The 18821-nt window shown below is 36.0% G+C and overlaps 1 protein-coding gene across 1 annotated transcript; it reads left to right on the plus strand.

The window, feature by feature from the left end:
- Nucleotides 1–985: 985 nt before the first annotated feature.
- On the plus strand, nucleotides 986–7638 carry LOC147479370 (L-Ala-D/L-amino acid epimerase-like). Its single transcript, XM_086577204.1, has 7 exons — nucleotides 986–1700; nucleotides 4578–4688; nucleotides 4798–5014; nucleotides 5669–6002; nucleotides 6115–6176; nucleotides 6343–6415; nucleotides 6909–7638. Coding segments are annotated over exons 1-7 (1281 nt in total). The 5' UTR covers nucleotides 986–1217; the 3' UTR covers nucleotides 6910–7638.
- Nucleotides 7639–18821: the final 11183 nt, after the last annotated feature.

The following is an 18821-nucleotide window of genomic DNA, read 5'->3' on the forward strand; positions in this document are numbered from 1 at the left end:
TTGATACAACTACATTGAATTAATCTCAAAGAATAATTAATTGAAAATCGAAACTAGATACAACAATTGAACTAACCTCAAATAATAATTAACGTGAAAATCGAAAACTTGATGCAAATGCATTGAACTAACCCCTCGAACCATAGTTGTATTATATGTAGGAAAAATATAATGTCTCGAAAACTTCAAGACAATCAAATGGCAAAGTTCAAATGTCAATAGATCACTAAATTTTTGGTCGAGAACGCCAAATGCCAATAGATGTGAGGAATTTTTGGTGAGAAAGAGAAAACGTTGGAGAGGAAAGGGAAACAAATGGTTATCTACCGACATTTCATAGATTCCAATGTATCGTTTTCTAACCCTTTAAATAGCCACAAAAAGATTGATTATTATAATTTTTTTATATTGGGGCCCTTTAGGCTCGCGTCTTGCTTTTATTCAAATAAAGTATAGTTTTCATTTTAAATAGTGTTTATTATAATTTTTTTATTATGATTGAGAATGTCTTGCAAAAATAACTTCAATCATATTCGTTACATTGGATTTAATTTATCAAATTATTAAATATAACAACAAAAATAAGTCGATGAGTTTTATTAAGATTTGGTGCTTTCTTTTTATAGAGAGTGGAGCAAAAAATTTGAATGAGTGATTAATATAATTTTTCTATCTCATAACTCTCTATAATTACTAATTTTTTTTAGAATAATTTAATATAATGATAGAACGGATTCGAAAAGTAGTAATATTTAACTAATAAATTGTTTAGATTTGACTGTGATTTAGAACCTAGTCACATCAATTGAGCCATTGCCCATCTCACCTGGCTGTCAGTCTTTAGTACGAGAATGCGGTCCAGCTCCAGCATCTGAAAACCAACAAAGAACATATATATATTAAGTGACGAGCCGGCACAAAAACAGACAAGAGACAACGTGAGAAGAACATAAAAAAAAATGTGATCATGACTTCTCCTATAATTTAAACACCAAATTAAACCTCTTAAAACATTAAAATCATCATCAACACAACATATTCAAAAACAGACAACGTAAGAAGAAAAAAAAAAAAAAATGATCAAATGTATGCCTTCTTCAATAATCTATATAATAATAATGCAAAAAAGTCTTTCTACCAATAAGTACCAAGCACCAATCGTGCCTCTTAAAACATAATCAAACCCAAACATCTCAAAAACCTTAATTAGCAAAAACATGGGTTCACTCTTAATTTTCTCTTCATCAACCCCACTCTTCTATACACCTTTAAAAACGAAGAAATGGCAGTTATTTCAAGTCAACCCCAACAATGTAATCTCAGCCAGGGCAGGCGAAACAGTAAATGCAACAACAACACCTACAGTGAGTTTTGGGTTTAAAAGTTTGTTAGAAACATATTCAGTTAATGTTCATTTAGCTGAAGGGAGAAAACTGAATGTCCCTTTAATTGCACCATTTACTATTGCTACATCTAGGCTTGATAAGGTTGAGAATGTGGCTATTAGAGTGGAACTTAGTAATGGTTCTGTTGGTTGGGGTGAAGCCCCTATTCTTCCTTTTGTTACTGCTGAGGATCAGTCGACTGCCCTTGCTAAGGCGGGCGAGGCTTGCGAGTTTCTTAGGAAGAGTAGGCCGGCAACTTTGAGTTCAGTGCTTAATGAGATTGGTGGGATTCTCCATGGACACAAATTTGCTTCAGTAAGTATGATTTTATATGCGTCCTATTTTATATGATGAATCGTAGTTTTTTTTTTTGAAATGGTGATGGGGTGGAGGCAGACCCCTACCTGTTGAGGGAGAATTTTCAGTACAACAACACTGGGCTCTAAGCCTTACAATCATGAAAAAGAAAACTCATGAACATAGTCCACTCGGTACACGCACAGAATTAGCTACATAGAAACATCTAACGACTCCCACCAAACAAAAGTTTATCCCTTAAGACCGGATGATCATTCCTTAGATGTTTCTGGACATTCTCAAAAATTGTAGAAAAAGGTCCCACATTCACAACAAGCCTATGTTAGACCAAGAGTATCATCTGAAATACATAAAGGTTCTTACCTTTATACCTTGCCTTGGGAGCTTGCTTAATCATAACTAAGGTAGGACTAATTTCACCAGCTAAGCGTCCCCTGACCACACTTGGAGAGGGTTCTTTGCTAGCTCTCTTTGACCTAACCATAGTCCATTCCTCAGGTTGAGTTTCCTTCTGAATTCTAGACCTTGTACCAGGTGGAGAGATAGGTTGTACTTTATATCTCGTCTCTTGTTCAATGGGAGCACAATCCTGCTCACCAATCAACTGGGAAACATCAATCATAGAGAGCGACAATAGGTTCGTTTATAATATGAGGCGGCTGATGTCTCAAAATAAAAAGGTGGAGACCTGAATATATTAGGATTGACTGGTAAAATCGATTAGAATAGTTTGACGCGGATGTCACAAATTGAAAAGGTGTTCTGGGAAGAACTCATTTTCTGTATAAAACTTGTCAAAGTACTTCCAAGGTTCTAGCCAGAGGCGAAATCCTTCCATAATGTGGTTAGACATATCACATTTGTCCATTGTTTAGTCATGAAATTAGCATCTCCTGGTAATCTGGAACTAGCCAACTAGTGCGTGACTGTATGCTGCAAAATCTTTTGGTTTGTTGGAGTAATGTATTGTCTGGCAGCACTTCTCTCCAGCACATGGGCTTTTGTTGAAAGAGAATATGGATTGCCAATTTAGTAGGTTGCAGTGAGATCTAACAACATTTCTTTCATTTTTTCCCTTCAACCATAGTGCAGCTGAGGTTTGTTGACTGGCATTTGTTAGAATAGACTGATACTTCAACCATTAACAGTTTGAGGTCTTGGTTCTTTTACTTATATGGGTTTCTTTGGAAGGAACATAGGCCTATCTTCAGAGAGGCATATCTCGATTAAAATGCTTATTTTTGGCTTGAAAGCTTGACACAATGTATTGTGGAGAGCTAGGGTCAAATTCTTTTTGTTTGGTTGGATGATAAAAAGCTTATTGCTTTTTCTAGCTTTTGATTCAGTGCATATCCTCTCGCTAAGGGTATGCCCTTTTTCTTTGGGGTTAGAGGCTCCAGATGATAATATTTGGCTCTAGGTAAGGCATCTTTTTCTTTTTTCATTTTTTTTTTAAAAAAAAAATATTTGTAGGGTTAAGGACACCCCAATTTGTATTAAGGTACCCTATCATTAATACATCCATCTGCTGCCCTCATACAGTGGAGAAGTGTAATACATTACTACATCCTCAATCCTCATGTACACTAGATAGTTTAGCTAACAAGTCTGCTGCCCTGTTAGTTTCTCTAAATCCATGATGGATGCTACAAGACACAAAAGAGCACATCTTTCTTCTAATGGATGCACTATAAGACAGATAGTGAATTCATAGGCTATTCATTGAATTTCTAACAGAGTGGGCCTCAGTTTTAAAGTGTGACGGAAAACTGGTCGCCCTCGTCTGAAGCTCGTTATAGATAGTGAGTGGTAATTCTTGCCTTTGGAGACTCATAGGGAGATCAGAAATATCAAATATGCCCTACATGACTTCCTATCTGTTTATGTGGCTTGGCAATATTTCTATCTATGTTAGAGATGCTTTGGGGGTTTTAAATTATATAACTATCTCTTTGATAAGAAGCATTATCTGTTTTTTGCATTCTTGCTTTTTCCTATTTGGCTATTTGTAATCTTGTTTATCTTGATGTTTAATAGCCGCTAGGCAGGGCAGGGCGAGTCTCTTGGTCCTGGAATCTTAGCCATGGCTAGTTTTTGGGTGTTGATGTAGCCCTCTTACTTATATCAGTATAATGTCTTCTAGTGATAAAAAATAAAAATAGGAAGAATGGTCGATTATGGTCTTAGTTGAGTGCCTGTATCTCGAATTCCTATGTAATAATAATGTTTATGTCTTGGTCTTTACCTGAATCCAAGAACAAGTAGAAGTCTACGTTTGCACAGCATCATTCCATTTTTTTTAAAAACAAATTTGTATTTTGAGCAACCCATTGAAAAGCATCATTTTCTGATTAATAATGGACTATCATCATTGGTGAACTGATAGTTATAATCTTAAAAACTAGACATTTAAGTGATCCTGACATTAAAATTAGGTGGGTTCTTGACATCATAACAATGGCGCAAACATATGTACGGATGCTTAACATGGCATGGGCTGTTGTTACACACATTGACCCCCATATATCTGATACATCAAGTCCAAGAAAATAGGACTGGCTTGTTTCATATTAATCACTTCATATTTTTAAGTGAGGGGCTCTTTTTGTCCCTCTGAATTGTTTGTTTTCCATGCAAGAATTATGTATGTCTTCATGAGTCGCGATTCTGTGTGTGTGTTGTGTGTTGATGAAATGATATCGATTCGTTAGTAAAATCCTATTACTTTTTGTCTATTTTGTGGAAAATACGACAAGGTTGTACTTTGCTGTGGACTTAGAAAGGGACTATATATTTTTAATCGGTGAATTAATTCTTCCTTTGAATTTATGAGGTTTAGTTGTTTGTTCTTGTTTATTCTTTATTTTACTGAAGGTTAGGGCAGGAGTTGAGATGGCATTAATTGACGCTGTTGCAAATAGCATTGGCACACCACTGTGGAGATTATTTGGTGGTGCAACAAATACAATAACTACTGATATAACGGTTCAGTACTCTTACATATTTTCTTTTCTTTAAAGAGATTAGGGATCAAATTTATCTCTTTAGGAGCTTAGTTCTGTGTTTGTTGTCTCAACCATTTTCCTGTGTGCAGATTCCAATTGTTTGCCCAGAAGAAGCTGCTGAATTGGCTTCAAAATATCGTAAAAAAGGGTTCAGCACCTTGAAGCTTAAGGTAGGGAAGAATCTGAATGCAGACATAGATGTTCTTAAAGCCATACGAGAGGTACACCCAGACTGTTCATTTATATTGGATGCAAATGAGGGATATAGCGCAAATGAAGCCATCGAAGTTCTTGAAAAGCTACATGGTGAGGGTTTTATTAGTATTACATGTGCATCCCTGTTAAACAAGTGTCTCATGCACGACCAATTTTGATTCTTTATTTTTTATTTATCTAAAAAAGGAGATTCACGGTTTTGGTATCTGATACCATTACAAACTGTTAGAATTCAGAAGCATCTGCTCCACAAAGCTGATACAGAGATGGTATTGTTTAACTGATTTATTTGGTAGGTTAATAAGTCTTCGACCTGACATAATCCCTCACTACGTGAAAAAAGTTCAATGGAAACATGTGTTGATGGCTTGATGTGGTTTTAGTTGATATCAAATATCACCAAAAATGTATTTGAACAAGCTGATATTAGCGCTTCATTAGTTGATGGAACAAAAATATATCCTTGGTGGGCTCTTAGTTCCATAAGGCATTCTGGTTGCCCTGCTATTCCTTCTATCTTCCCCAGCCCAACTACCTGAGGGAATAAGAAAATTAAGATTTGGTTAAATAAACTATAGATTAACTTGTTGAGAAGTATCTTGACATGTGCCAATACATGAACATGCTGCAGTTCAAGATTGAAAAGTCTTGAGAAGTGGAGTGTACTGTCTTTGCTTGATTAGCTATCGAGTATTTAACAGTCGTATAATAATGAAGTTTCCCTTTGTTACTACGATCTTGCAGAAATGGGAGTGACTCCTGTTCTCTTTGAGCAACCAGTACATAGAGATGATTGGGAAGGTCTTGGCCATGTGACTCATGTTGCAAAAGGAAAATATGGGATATCCGTTGCTGCAGATGAGAGCTGCCGGGGCTTGCTTGATGTTCAGAAAATTATAGATGGGAAGCTTGCTGATGTCGTCAATATCAAACTTGCCAAAGTTGGGGTTCTAGGAGCACTTGAAATAATTGACGTTGCTAGACAATCAGGCTTGAATCTGATGATTGGGGGCATGGTTGAGACTAGACTTGCAATGGGCTTTGCTGGTCATCTGGCTGCTGGTCTTGGGTGTTTCAGGTAAACTTATCAATTGGCTTCTCTTCTTTCGCAGGGTAATTTCCCATGGCTATGTTGGAGCATCTCAATCCTGCGTTCGATTGGTATGAGTTTATTTATTATATTTTTGCAGATTCATTGACCTTGATACGCCCCTTTTGCTCTCAGAGGATCCAGTTCTAGGGGGTTATGAAGGTACTTTTCTTTATACTTGTGTGTCTCTAGGTTTTCCTTTTTTTCTTCTCTCGTGTTAATAACTTAAAATTGTTTTCTGTGGTCCTCTAATTCTAATGATCTTGAGTTCCTAAGTTGGGTATTGTCAGTATTAATGGTTGTGTTCAACGTGTTTTTTTCTGGTTAGTTTCTGGTGCCATTTATGAGTTCACCAATGCCAGAGGTCATGGAGGATTCCTACATTGGGACAATACGGCCTAGTAAGTCATTCTTTCTGTTGGGATTTTTACTTACCTACGTATACTTGTTAAATGTATTCAATTATTGTGTGAGTCAATATTTTCGTTAAATTTATCATATCAAAGGCAACCACAGCAGCAAACTTGGATGTTGTGTGTGAAGGGAAGCCATCATGAATATATAGATCGGATGATTCCCAGATTGTCTATTTTAGATTTTATTAACTAATTTTGCAGATGTTTCTGCATATGATTGGTGAGATTGTAGGAGGCCTACCTAGTAGGGCTGCTATAAATATACTTCGCAATGATGCAGTCATCCATGATAACTTCAGTTATGTACTCTTGTGTCTTTATCTCATCATACATATCAATACAATACAAAACTGCTCACTTAGCAAAAGAATACAAGTAACATCTTTTTAGTAGCTAGGAAGTTGGCCATGATATTGCTAAGTCTTGTTCTTCAGTGTCTTTCTACTCTGAGATTCCTGAACAATAAGTTTCATTGCAGAAATCAGCTTTTATTGCTTACGTGAATCAGAATTCAGAATAATCGTGGGGTTATGACATTCTTCCAATTGCTTTCTACTGTTCGTGAATTGACACAGAACAGAGGGTTCCTATGGTTGGTGCTGGTATTACATACGTTAGATCAGAGATGATCTGTCTCGTATGTCATCTCTTCATACTGGATAAGATCCAAGCCCAAGTGTAAACGAATGTGAAGAGATACATACAATATCTCACTATAATTTCAGTTTTTAGTTTTGTAGTAGTCGGCTGGAACATCTTTGTGTTCTCATTGTGGCTTTTAGTATGGAGCTTGATAGGTTTTCAGCCCCATTCTCTCTTTTTTGTATGGAGCTTGATAATAAACAAAGTTATAGAAACAAAGGATCGAGAGGTATGGAATCAAGACCGCGGATCCCTAAATTACTTGGCGGAGAAACTCACACGTAGAGAAGAGGGGACCATGAGACAACAGGTGGACGACTAAGAAGATGGGAGATGAAGGTATGTATAAAGAGAAAGAGAGAAGAGGAGAGAAGGGACCGAAATTGATTAGAGTGGCCGAGCGGGTAAGAAGAGAAACCTAGAGAGGAGTGGAGTGAAGAGAAAGTGTGATACTACAACATCTTCAGCCGCTCCATCTGCAGCATGTTGCGCTCACTTAAAGAGTCAAATGGCATGTCTTTGCCAGTATCTGAGGAATCCTATGCTCAAGCCGTATATTAACACTCCCAACTCTAAAAAAGTTGGCATAGCATGTGGTGTACCATTTCCCAACTGCTAGACTCATTTCACAAATTAAGGCACTAATGGAAGGAATTCAAGATTTACTTATTTTGGATTCGGCATAGGCTAATACTAATATTACTACAGTAATAATTGTGGTATTGTATCGTGTTTTTTATAACCTCTCTTATGTTAAGGTTGCACAAGAATTCCAGTGAACAAAATATGTACCTTCTCAGAGATAATAAAAGTTGCTTTAATTATAAGGTCTCTTATTAATTATTATGGTGATGGACTTCAGAATCTTGTGTTGTGGGTCATCAAATTATATATAGCTCCATGTTTAGCTATTGAAAAGGTTACTCATGGAGCCAGGCATGGAAGCATAGAATTATATTTCACAAATAATCATAGTTTTTGGTTTTGTGATTTAGTAATGTATCAGAATTGAACCACATAAGGTGGTGTGTTTCATATTACTAACCCGGGAAGACAAGGCGTCCATGACTAGGTGGTGTCCACATAGATTGGGACGGTGCGAGCAGTAACTTAGCGGTTCGAAATAGACCACGCAGTTGACCTTACTCGCAATAAACAACGGTGAGAGGCTGAGAATTCGTTTGTTATATCAAAATTTCGTTAAAAGTTGGTGATTTTGGTTTAACCATTTAGAATGTGGAAAGCAGGAGCCTAGCTAATGGTCATTGTAAGTGGTAACTAAAAATTGGAAAATAAGTAAGAAAAGTTGAATAGGATAATATATATTGGGTAAAGAGTGCCATGCATTCTTACTAAGTTGTACACCTTTTTTTTGGGTCGTTCTTCCAATCACTGTCTATAAGACCATAACTAGTGAAGCCCCAGCGACTCCAAGTCTCCCCTCTTATCCTTGTCCATCGTTGTGCGAGAGAAATGAAGATTGAGATATCTTACCTGAGTTTGTTCATCGATATTCATTTCCGGATATGTATCGTAGATATATCCTTCTTTGGAGATATTTGATATTGTTTCATTAATGAAATATCATGATATATCCAAAATATCGATAAATATCGCGATATTTATTGATATATCACGATATATTATTTATATTTATTTGAAATATAATGGTAAATATTAAATAAAATTGTTATATACACAAAATATCGTTAAATATCCCCAAATATCACAAAAATATCATCAAATATGTCGTCAAAATATCACCGATATTTACAACAGATATATTTCTAAACCTATCGTGATATTTATATATCTTTCTCCGAATTCTGATAAATATCCCTAAATATCGCTATATATCTGGATATTTTGTACTATGGTTAAGGTTGCACAAGCCCTGAGCCAATGAAATGTGTTCTTCGAATGTATAATTTATTTAAGGCTAAATCTATGGTGCGTGAGATCTATGCTCACCATAATGACCAAGACCAAGACATGCTCTTTATTTAATAGAATTCACCCGTTCAGTTACTTGAATTTCAATGACACAATAATAATGTTTAGTGCTGTGATCGCACCTAATTTTTTAGTGCATGCTCTATCAGATTTGAGTATTCCGCCAGTTCAGATGTGAGGAGATCTTGGTGCAGATGACCAAAGAAACTCATAGGAGTGAAATTTCTACAAATATTACACTTTGAATGAGACTTATACAAAGCTTTCAACACTAAAAATCCAGCGCAATATGTCTTTGATTTGTAATCTGAATTGACTTGGTTTACACTAGTTATTTATAGGCTGGTCGGTGAGAACTCACAAATGACTGTTAGAGCATCTCTAGGTGGTGGTAGTATTTTCTTCAAATTTGAAGACGAAATTTGGAGAAATTGGAAACAAATTTTGACCAACTCTAAGTGGTTGCAAATATCGACTGAAAATGTGATTGTAGACCCTACTACACGCCGCTTACGCGCCATTAAATGCCGCGACGCCAAGATAGATCGTCGCCGACATTACCAATGTCACGCTATCGAGTAGAAAAGTCGGAATTTCACAAATTGCTTCATTCTCACCTAACACTCCAAAACTATCTCCACAACCATTTCCTTTTACCATGGCTTCTTCTTCATCATTCGAAAAAACTAGCCAACATACAGACGTTGGTGAAGCAACTCAACAATCATGTTATTTTGATACACTCGATCAAGAGCGGTGCCAAATTTGCACCTCAAGAAAATATCTTGCGTTATCATGCAAGTATCTGAATTCAAGATGTCCTAAAGCACCACATTGTCAAGGTTATATACTCATATATAGAAGTTGTAACAAAGATTGTGAAGAAATAAGATTTTTGAAATGTATGTATGATATATATATGTCCTGGTATGGAAGAGAGAGAGAGAGAGATAGAGAGAGAGACAGAGAGAGTGTTGTGGCGAGAATAATCATTTGTATATATATTGCCCCTATGCACGAGATCCCATGCCCAAATGGTTGTGATGGTGTTAGAGAGCTAAAAAAGTTCGCTAACCTTGAAGGAAAAAGTCTTGATCTATTGAAGTATCTAGTGTTTGGAAAATATGAGTGGTTGGGTGCTATAATAGAAAAGGTTAAGAGTGGTTAATTATTTTTTATTTTATATGACTATGTAACGTAATATGTTTTTAATATGAATAAATTTTTATTTTATATAAATATATGTTAGTTTAAATTAAAATATATATATAATAAAAATAGAAATTTATTAACATTGTTTATTGATGATTAAGAATAAACATATATCTACTTAAATTAAATTAAATTACAACAATCAACGCCGGTCACCTCTAATGCTCCATAGATACTTTCGACAAGGTCGCTTTTAAGTCTATTATGCATAGTCTTTGAATGAACTCGTAGAGTTCCCAATGTAGTGTTCCCGAAAGTAGGTGGATCTCAGAGTTGTCCTTCTAGATTAGGAATGTACCTCCTCATTTCATAATTTTACTTTTAGCTCGATTATCATATTGTGCAATATGACACATGCTCTTATAACAGTATTCATTGTCTCCACATGCCATAATTTGCAAGCTTTTGCCAAAATCCCAAATTTAGATTACAAAACCCTCAAAAGCTCTTTCAATATCTTTTCTTGCAGCTTCTTACATCGTTGTGAGCCACTTCGTCTTTAGAGTATTAGGTTTTGAAATTATTTGTATAAATGTCACATAGTCAAGATAGATACCATTAGCTAAATAATAACCCAAATTATAGCTATACTGATTTACATCAAAATAAACAGATGGATAAATACCATTGATCACGTGCTCAAATACCAGCGAGTTGTCCAACACGTTGATGTCATTGTGTGACCCTGGCAATGCATCCCCAAGAAAGAATGTAATATCCACAAGTCTTTAGTTGAAACAGCTTCGAGAATAACATATGACTTTCCAGAACGACCACTGTAAGCACCTTGCCATCCACGTTTGGCAGAATGTGCAAGCAAGCATTCTATATCTGCAATATTTGGCCTTCGCAAGTAGACTAAACTGTACAATTTGATAATTGCATCACAAAAATGCCTCAACGCCTAGTTTCCAGTTTGCTCGGAAATGTATAATTGATCGTCAATTTAATCAGCCACCGTACCATAACCAAGAATACACAAAGTTGCAACTACATTGATCAGAGGATCTATACCAAGTTTACCAACATTGTTAAATTTAGGCTGAAAGTACTTAAAATGAGTATGAATATCGTTGAAGATGTGAAGGAATAAAGATTTTTTCATACGAAAGCGCCGTTTGAAATCGTCTTTCGGAAAAACAGGACGATCGACGAAATAGTTGGCCTTCAAGATTTTCAAAGTCAAAGTATAGTTTCTATGTTTCACTTTTTTCGATCTTTGAACCACCATGGGTGCCTTCAAAACATGTACATGTGCAAGTACAGCCAAATGGTGCTTCATAAAGGGAATGGCGTTAACAAATTCTTCATCAAGACTATCCGCCGAAGTCTTCCGCCAAAGAAGATGAAGAAGAAGAAGACGACGATGAAAAAGAAGATGAAGATGAAGATAAAGATAAAGATTGAAGGGAAAAATCTCATACACTTCATGACTCATTTGTTGGCAATGTGTGTGTGTTGTTTGTTGAGGATTGATGTGAAATGGTTGAATTGTTTGATAAGAATGTTTGGGTTAAGTGTATGTAAAATGAATAAGAAAATGAGTGTAAATATATGAATGTAGAATTCCGACCGCTTTTTGCCGATTTAGAGCACGACATTAGTAATGACGCCTTCTACAATACTACCGGCGCGGTGTCCGGTCAAAGTCAAAAAAATTGGGACAATTTTCAATGGCATCGCCGACATTACCATCGTAAGCTCAGATCCCATCCGAATCCCAAATTTATAATCGAGGATCGCGGCTAGGCAATTGATGCGACCAAATTTGCTTCTACCTAGAGTTGGATTTCAGTAAAATTCGAAGTTTTGGAAGCAAATTTGAAGAATTTGAGAGGTGATACTACCACCTAGAGATGCTCTTACTACACCGACATTTTACAAGGAATTGCTAGCCTCATTTTCATTAGTGATCAAATGTCCATTAACGCTCCTACTTGACCTGGTAACCTTGTGGACATTAGTAATTAAACTTGTTCACACCTGCAGTTAGGGTAGGGGAATCGGGTCGGGTAGACCCAAACTCGAACCCAAACCTATTTTCATATTTGTTTTACATTTGGGTCGGATACGGATACGGGTTTGGATACTGGATTTGGATAAAAATTCAGGATTCGGGTACGTATAAGAAAATTCAGATACAGATTCGGATATTGGCATATCCGACCCGTTCTCCTACCCTACCTAGTACCTGCTGTCGTAAATAACTGACAATTGACCCGTACTCTATAGCGCTCGTCCCTATAAAGAAGGTATGTAATAGATGCCCTCTCGTCCACACGTTCAAGAGACTTTGGATACTTATTTTTTTTTTCGATAATAGAGACTTGGATACTTTGACATCCATCTAAGACCAACGATGTTCCACATCTCTTTTCCAAATGAGGCCCAAGTATCATTAATGCTGGATGGAAACTACCCAACCTTCTTTTGGTTTCGTTAATGATGGTTGGAAAATTCAACTATTTTTTGATCGAGGTTCCTTTAACCTTCGAATTTTTTTTTTTCCTGAGGGTATTAATTGTCTATCGTAGACTCGTAGTATCGTATTCGTAATATATATGTAGAGATCGGAGCACTGAACAAACCGTACAGATCGAATTTGAGCCTGGTGCAAGAGCCACCAATGACCAACCTAACTAGCTAGTAGCAGTATTGGCAGGTATGCTACGTGTGTATTGCACTGATGAGAAAATCAAGATTCGTTATACAGAAAGGTTAACCTGATGGACCAATATATCAGGTAAATTATTGAGGACAATCAAGTGTTGATAAAGGGAGAAACTTTCATAATCACAGTATGACGTGTCATGTTTATTGAGCCTTAGCCCTCACACGAGAAAAATATGATTAATCGGATAAATCATTAATCATGCAGCTAAATTACCTTTTATTTTTCCTGTTTATTGGGTTTTCCTCACACTCATTCATCTATAAATAGACAAGGTACCCTACCTTAATGCACCCATCCTTAATCGTTCTCTCACTCACTCGCTCTCTCATTGTTGCGTGGAAGAAGTTTAAGATGAAGGTATCCAACTTGGCTGTTTTCTTCGCGCTCTTCTCAGTATTGAGCGTTGCAAATGTCTCCATGGCACAAATTTGTAATCCATTTCTGCTGAACCCTTGCTTGGGTCCTATTACGTCCGGCAGTTACCCATCTGCACTATGTTGTACTCGTTTAAGTAGCCAGAGACCATGCTTTTGCCAGTACCAGAGAAATCCTAGCCTGCGCAATTATGTCAATTCTCCCAACACTCGACTACTTCTTAGCAGATGTGTGTACCTTATCCCAATTGCTAGACTTGACAAGGGGGAGCACATCCATGGCATGGGTTCATTCTACAGCATATTTTGGAGTGAACATATATAATAAGAATAGAAATGTTGGTGGATCCTATGTTTCCTTTTGAACTCTCTGTCTAGCTATATGTCTATGTTGAAGTCTGCACAAAGATTATGATGAAATGAAATATGTGCTTTAAAATATAACTAGTAAATTGTACGTGCTATGCACGTTGATGATAAGGAATATATATATTGGAGGTTATGTGATAATATTATAAAAAAACCATTAAAGTGTATGTGATTATGGCGAATTTGTGAACTATCACAACTATACGAATTGATAAGGACATGGTAATAACTGATAACAAAAAAATAACATGGATATATAAAGTTTGTAAGAGATTTTGTTTACATTTACAGAGTGAGTGACCACTAAAAATAATTTTATAGTCTGTCACATGGCTCTAGCGAAGGTTATGCCACTGATGCTTACACTTATACGTTAGGATTTGAAAAGGCATAATTTTCTGCTTCTTCACATCGAAGGCAACAGCAGACAGACGACTTATAGCATTACCAATGCAAGTGGTTTTACGGGGGATTTGTGACTATAGTCACCGGGTTCTGGGGAAATGGAGTGTTCAATACAGAAGTGAAAAAACTGGGTGACTATTTTCCCCAGTTGCAATCAAAGTAAAACCTTCCACCGAATAGTGGCTGACTTGTTAACTCTAGACGGATTCACCCGTGACGGAATCCAACATCCCGTCTCGCATTTTCTTTTTTCCGCATTTAATCAAACATCCCGTCCAGAGTCCTAACGGCTAGTTCACCAACGGTCAGAAAGTCAGAACGGTAAAAAACGGTCAAAAATAAAAACTTTGGTATATATACAACATTTGTTCTATTTCATTTTACACTTCCAACAATCATATATCATATTTCTTCTTCTTTTTAAAATCAGTTTTTCAAAAACAAAATATCAAATGGCATCATTTCAAACATCTCAAGCATCTCAAACAACTCAAGCAAGTGGTAGCACTCAAGCAAAAGCAAAACTCACTTTAGCATGTCCGAGATCAAGCTCTATGTCTTGCTTGGATAAAAATTAGTGAAGACTCCATTGTTGGGTGCTTTCCAAAATGCAAAAGGATTTTGGAATCGTGTAAACAAGTTCAATCAAGCATGGGTCGGATAGGTCTTCCAATTCAATTAGCGGTAGATTGAAATATATTTCAAAATGATGAACAAATTTGTTGCAATTGTGAATCACGGTAAAGGCTCGACATGCAAGTAGTACAACAATACAAAGCCGGATAATTACAACTTTATCAATTTGTAAATTATTGATTATCTTAGTCTTAGTCTAATTATCTTAGTCTAATTATCATTTTCATCTTAGTCTTAGTCTAATTATTATCTTAGTCTAATTATTATTTCCATATTAGTCTTAGTATAATTATTATTTTAGTCTAATTATCTTAGTCTAATTATTTCTATTTTTATTTTTTAGTTGTCCAATGCAAGGATGACGTACCAACTACAAGATAAAGCGTTTTTTCATTTGATCATTGTTAATGTTATACTCAAGGATAATCCAAAGTGGAGTAACGTATTTGAGGCAAGGTCAAGCCACCCCACAAAGGGAAAAGGTCGCAAAAATGATGGTGAAGATTCAACTTCTAATTCACCAAGTGTTGGTGGAGTTGAATTGAGGGTTCTCAAGAAATGGAGCGTCCTCTTGGATCGAAGAAAAGCCAAGTCCAAGAGGAACCAAGAAAAATCAGTTGGTATGTTGGAGGGTTACTTTTACACGTTTAGATAATACATTTGTAAATGATGCAAATGAAACACAAAAAATACTTAGAACTTAGGGAAAATGAACTTGCATATGGTCAAAGAACTGTGATGGCAAGAGAAGAAAAAATCGATTCAAATGGAAATAAATCAAGTTTAATTGAAATAAATCGGCTTCAAAGATGCAATATGAAGCTAAGATTTTAGCGACCGATACAAGTGTCCTCCATCCCCGATACCGCTTTTATAATCGAAAGCAACAACAAACCGAAATACGCTTTGAATGGCCAAGGGCTAGAGGTGGTTCTAGCTCTAACTAAGCTTATGTAATATCTAGTATTTTATTTTAATTAAAGCACTATATATTTTAATTAATGCACTATGTATTTTAATTTCACCGCCTTTTAATTAATGCACTATGTATTTTAATTTCACTGTATTTTTAATTAATGAACTATGTATTTTAATTTCACTAATTTTTTTAATAAATGCAATATGTATGTTCTTTCCAATATAATTATTTTCATAGAAATACAATTACCAATAAAATTAAATTACATTGTAATATAGTTCATTAAAACACAACTCATTAAACACATAAGAACTTCTTGGAATTACATAGGAAATACATTAGGAAATACATAGAAAATACATTAAGAAATATATAGGAAATACATTAGGAAATACATAGGACATACATAGGAAATACTTTGGAACTTCATAGTTCACGTTAGGAAATACACTTTCATTTCCATTTTAATTTTTCCCTCCTTCTCCCTCCTCTGGATCCGACCAATTTGGATCATAAATTGGTACCGAATCTGCTGTTTCTTCAATACCAGTCCAATTAAAAACATGCTCAACTAAGTCCTTTTGAAGATTAGCATGTGTAACTTCATTTCTGATTTTATTTCTTGCTTCAATCATCTGATAGACAAAATGAAAACCATCATCTTCTTGAAAGAGCGCAGGCATTATTTCTTTCCTCTGACCTTTCCAATTCCAAACTCCACTTTCACGTTCATTCTCAACAATCATATTATGCATTATAATGCATGACTTCATTATGTCTCCAAGAACAACAACACTATGACAACGCGCAGAAGCCTTAACAATATGTCATCGTGTCTGCAAAACTCCAAATGTCCTTTCAATATCCTTTCTTGCAGCTTCTTGACGTTGAGTAAAGATCTTTTCATGCTTATTTCTTGGACAACGAATGACTTGAACAAATGTGCCCCATTTTGGGTAAATACCATCGGCAAGATAATATCCCATATCGTATTCATTATCATTCACATTAAATGCAACAGCAAGAGCCTCACCTTTGCTCTAATGATTCAAAACATGAGAACTTAACGATGAAGCACATTAATGTCATTATGCAACCCACGTAAGTAAGAAGCAATGCCAGTCCAATGAAGTTTGTCTGCAACAACTCTAAGTACCAAAGTTGGTTCCTTCTTGTACCCTACATGTGTTCCATCCCATCTAGTTGGACAATTCTTCCACACCCAGTGCATACGAATGATTGATCCAAGCATTCCCGGAAAACCCGCGTTCTTGCATTTTCAGCTAATATCCTAGCAAACCAAACCGCCTCAGGTTGGTTGTCTCAAGTACTCTTTCTCAAACGCCCGTGATTATTGCCTAGACCAACGCTTCATAGATACATTTGCTGTGGAATCTCCAATTTGTAAATACTCATCCGTTGAATCAGAAGAACAACCAGTTGCTAATTGTTCAACTGCAGCTAGTCCCTTCTGCAACCCAGAAGTTGCTTGCCAACCCAATCCATCCACCTTGTCTTTGAAGTAATCGTTGAATGTTGCAACAGTTTTCAGCATATACATAAAAAGCTCTCTTGTCATCTTGTACCTTCGCCTAAACTTATGAGGAGGCCACCTACAAGGTGTTGTGAAGTAATCCCTCATTATCTTTTGTTTACTGAAATCACCACCATTTCTAAACGTGCAATCTCTGCCCAACACAAATCCACCGCGTTTGTTTGTATCCACATCTTTAATTTCAATAGTTGCTTGAGTCATTAATGCCCCTACAATGGATAATAACTTCAACCTCCTCCTCCTTCGCCTCATCATATCATTATGTTTATCTCTTACTCTTTCCATGTAGTCATCTTCAGCGGAAGTACCAGAAGACGACCCGATAAAACCAGAAGACGAACTATTACTACTAGATCCTCCCCATAACCTTTGGTTAAATACAGTTCTTTCTTCTCTAGACATTTTTTCAATTTTTAGCTTGGTTGTGGAGAAGAAGATGGTTGTTTGTTTGTTTGATCTAAAAGAAAGAAGAATAAAACGAAATATGAAAGGTAAGGTCACATGTGATAGTTAGATTTTGGTCCACTCTCCAATTGACAACACATTTTATCATATTTTTGTTCACTCTCCAAGTGACAACACAATCTATCCAAATGTACCTTCAATAATTCCAAATGTATATATGGGCCACCATCAATAATTCCTATGTATTGAATGAAGAAGAGGCGCAGTGGCATGGACCTATAAACCAAACGGGATGTTACATTCCGTCTCAGTCTAAAAATCCCAGAAAGGATGTTACATTCCGTCTCGGTCTACACCATACACTATTCCTGTCAGAACCTGTCATAACCAAATCTGAAAAAATGAGTGATATTCCTTCAAAATTTCCTGTCAGAACCAAGACATAGGAAATGAGTAGGAAATGAGTGAAATGCAATTTATATTTCCTGTCATAACCAAGCCTGAAAAATGAGTGAAATGCAACTTATAATTCCTTCCTGAAAAAATTATACAGTATACTTTGGAAACATACTAACTTATAATTCCTGAAATTTTTTTGCCATAACCTCATTTGTTTTATTGACATATTCATATCCAAAACCTGCTAATATACTTTGGAAATAATAAATAAGACAAACAACAATCCTGAAAACACCCAAGTCTAACATAGAAACTCAGTAAAAAAACTAACTTATAATTCCTGAATTTTTTTTGCCATAACCTCCTTTGTTTAATAACATATTCATATCCAAAACTCATCAAAGAAAAACTTGCTAATAAAAAGAAGTTGTTACAAACAACAATCCTAAACGCCATATTACAAGTAATGGCGCACAATTTTTACAAACTAGAAAAAAAATATCTACTAAGACCTCCTCCCCCTACGAGAAGACTCGGTCGAAGAGCTTTCCCCCCTACGTCGTTGTCGCTGCTCTGGTTGAGGTTGAGCTTGAGGTGTGGCACTTGCAGTATTCTCCAACTCTTGCACACGTCTCTGAAACTGTAAAGTTTGATTTCGCTCTTGTTGTAAGATTTCAAAACTTTGATGAGATGACTCCATGAACGACGCACGCATGGCATAACTGAGAGAGCTGTAATTAAGGAGCTCCGACCTTACTTCATCCTGTTTAACAAAACAAATGCATGTTATATGTTATAGTGAATAATAATAACAAATCATAAATAAATTTAAATCATACTAACCATGG

This window comes from Coptis chinensis, chromosome 8 (genome assembly GCF_015680905.1).
Source record: "Coptis chinensis isolate HL-2020 chromosome 8, ASM1568090v1, whole genome shotgun sequence".
NCBI classification, from domain to species: Eukaryota; Viridiplantae; Streptophyta; class Magnoliopsida; order Ranunculales; family Ranunculaceae; genus Coptis; species Coptis chinensis.

Excerpts from the sequence above, each read along its gene's own strand:
- LOC147479370 (XM_086577204.1), top strand. The coding sequence starts at position 1,218 with ATGGGTTCACTCTTAATTTTCTCTTCATCAACCCCACTCTTCTATACA. Across the intron at positions 1,701-4,577 it reads ATGGACACAAATTTGCTTCA|GTTAGGGCAGGAGTTGAGAT; the intron begins GTAAGTATGATT and ends ATTTTACTGAAG. Across the intron at positions 5,015-5,668 it reads AGTTCTTGAAAAGCTACATG|AAATGGGAGTGACTCCTGTT; the intron begins GTGAGGGTTTTA and ends ACGATCTTGCAG.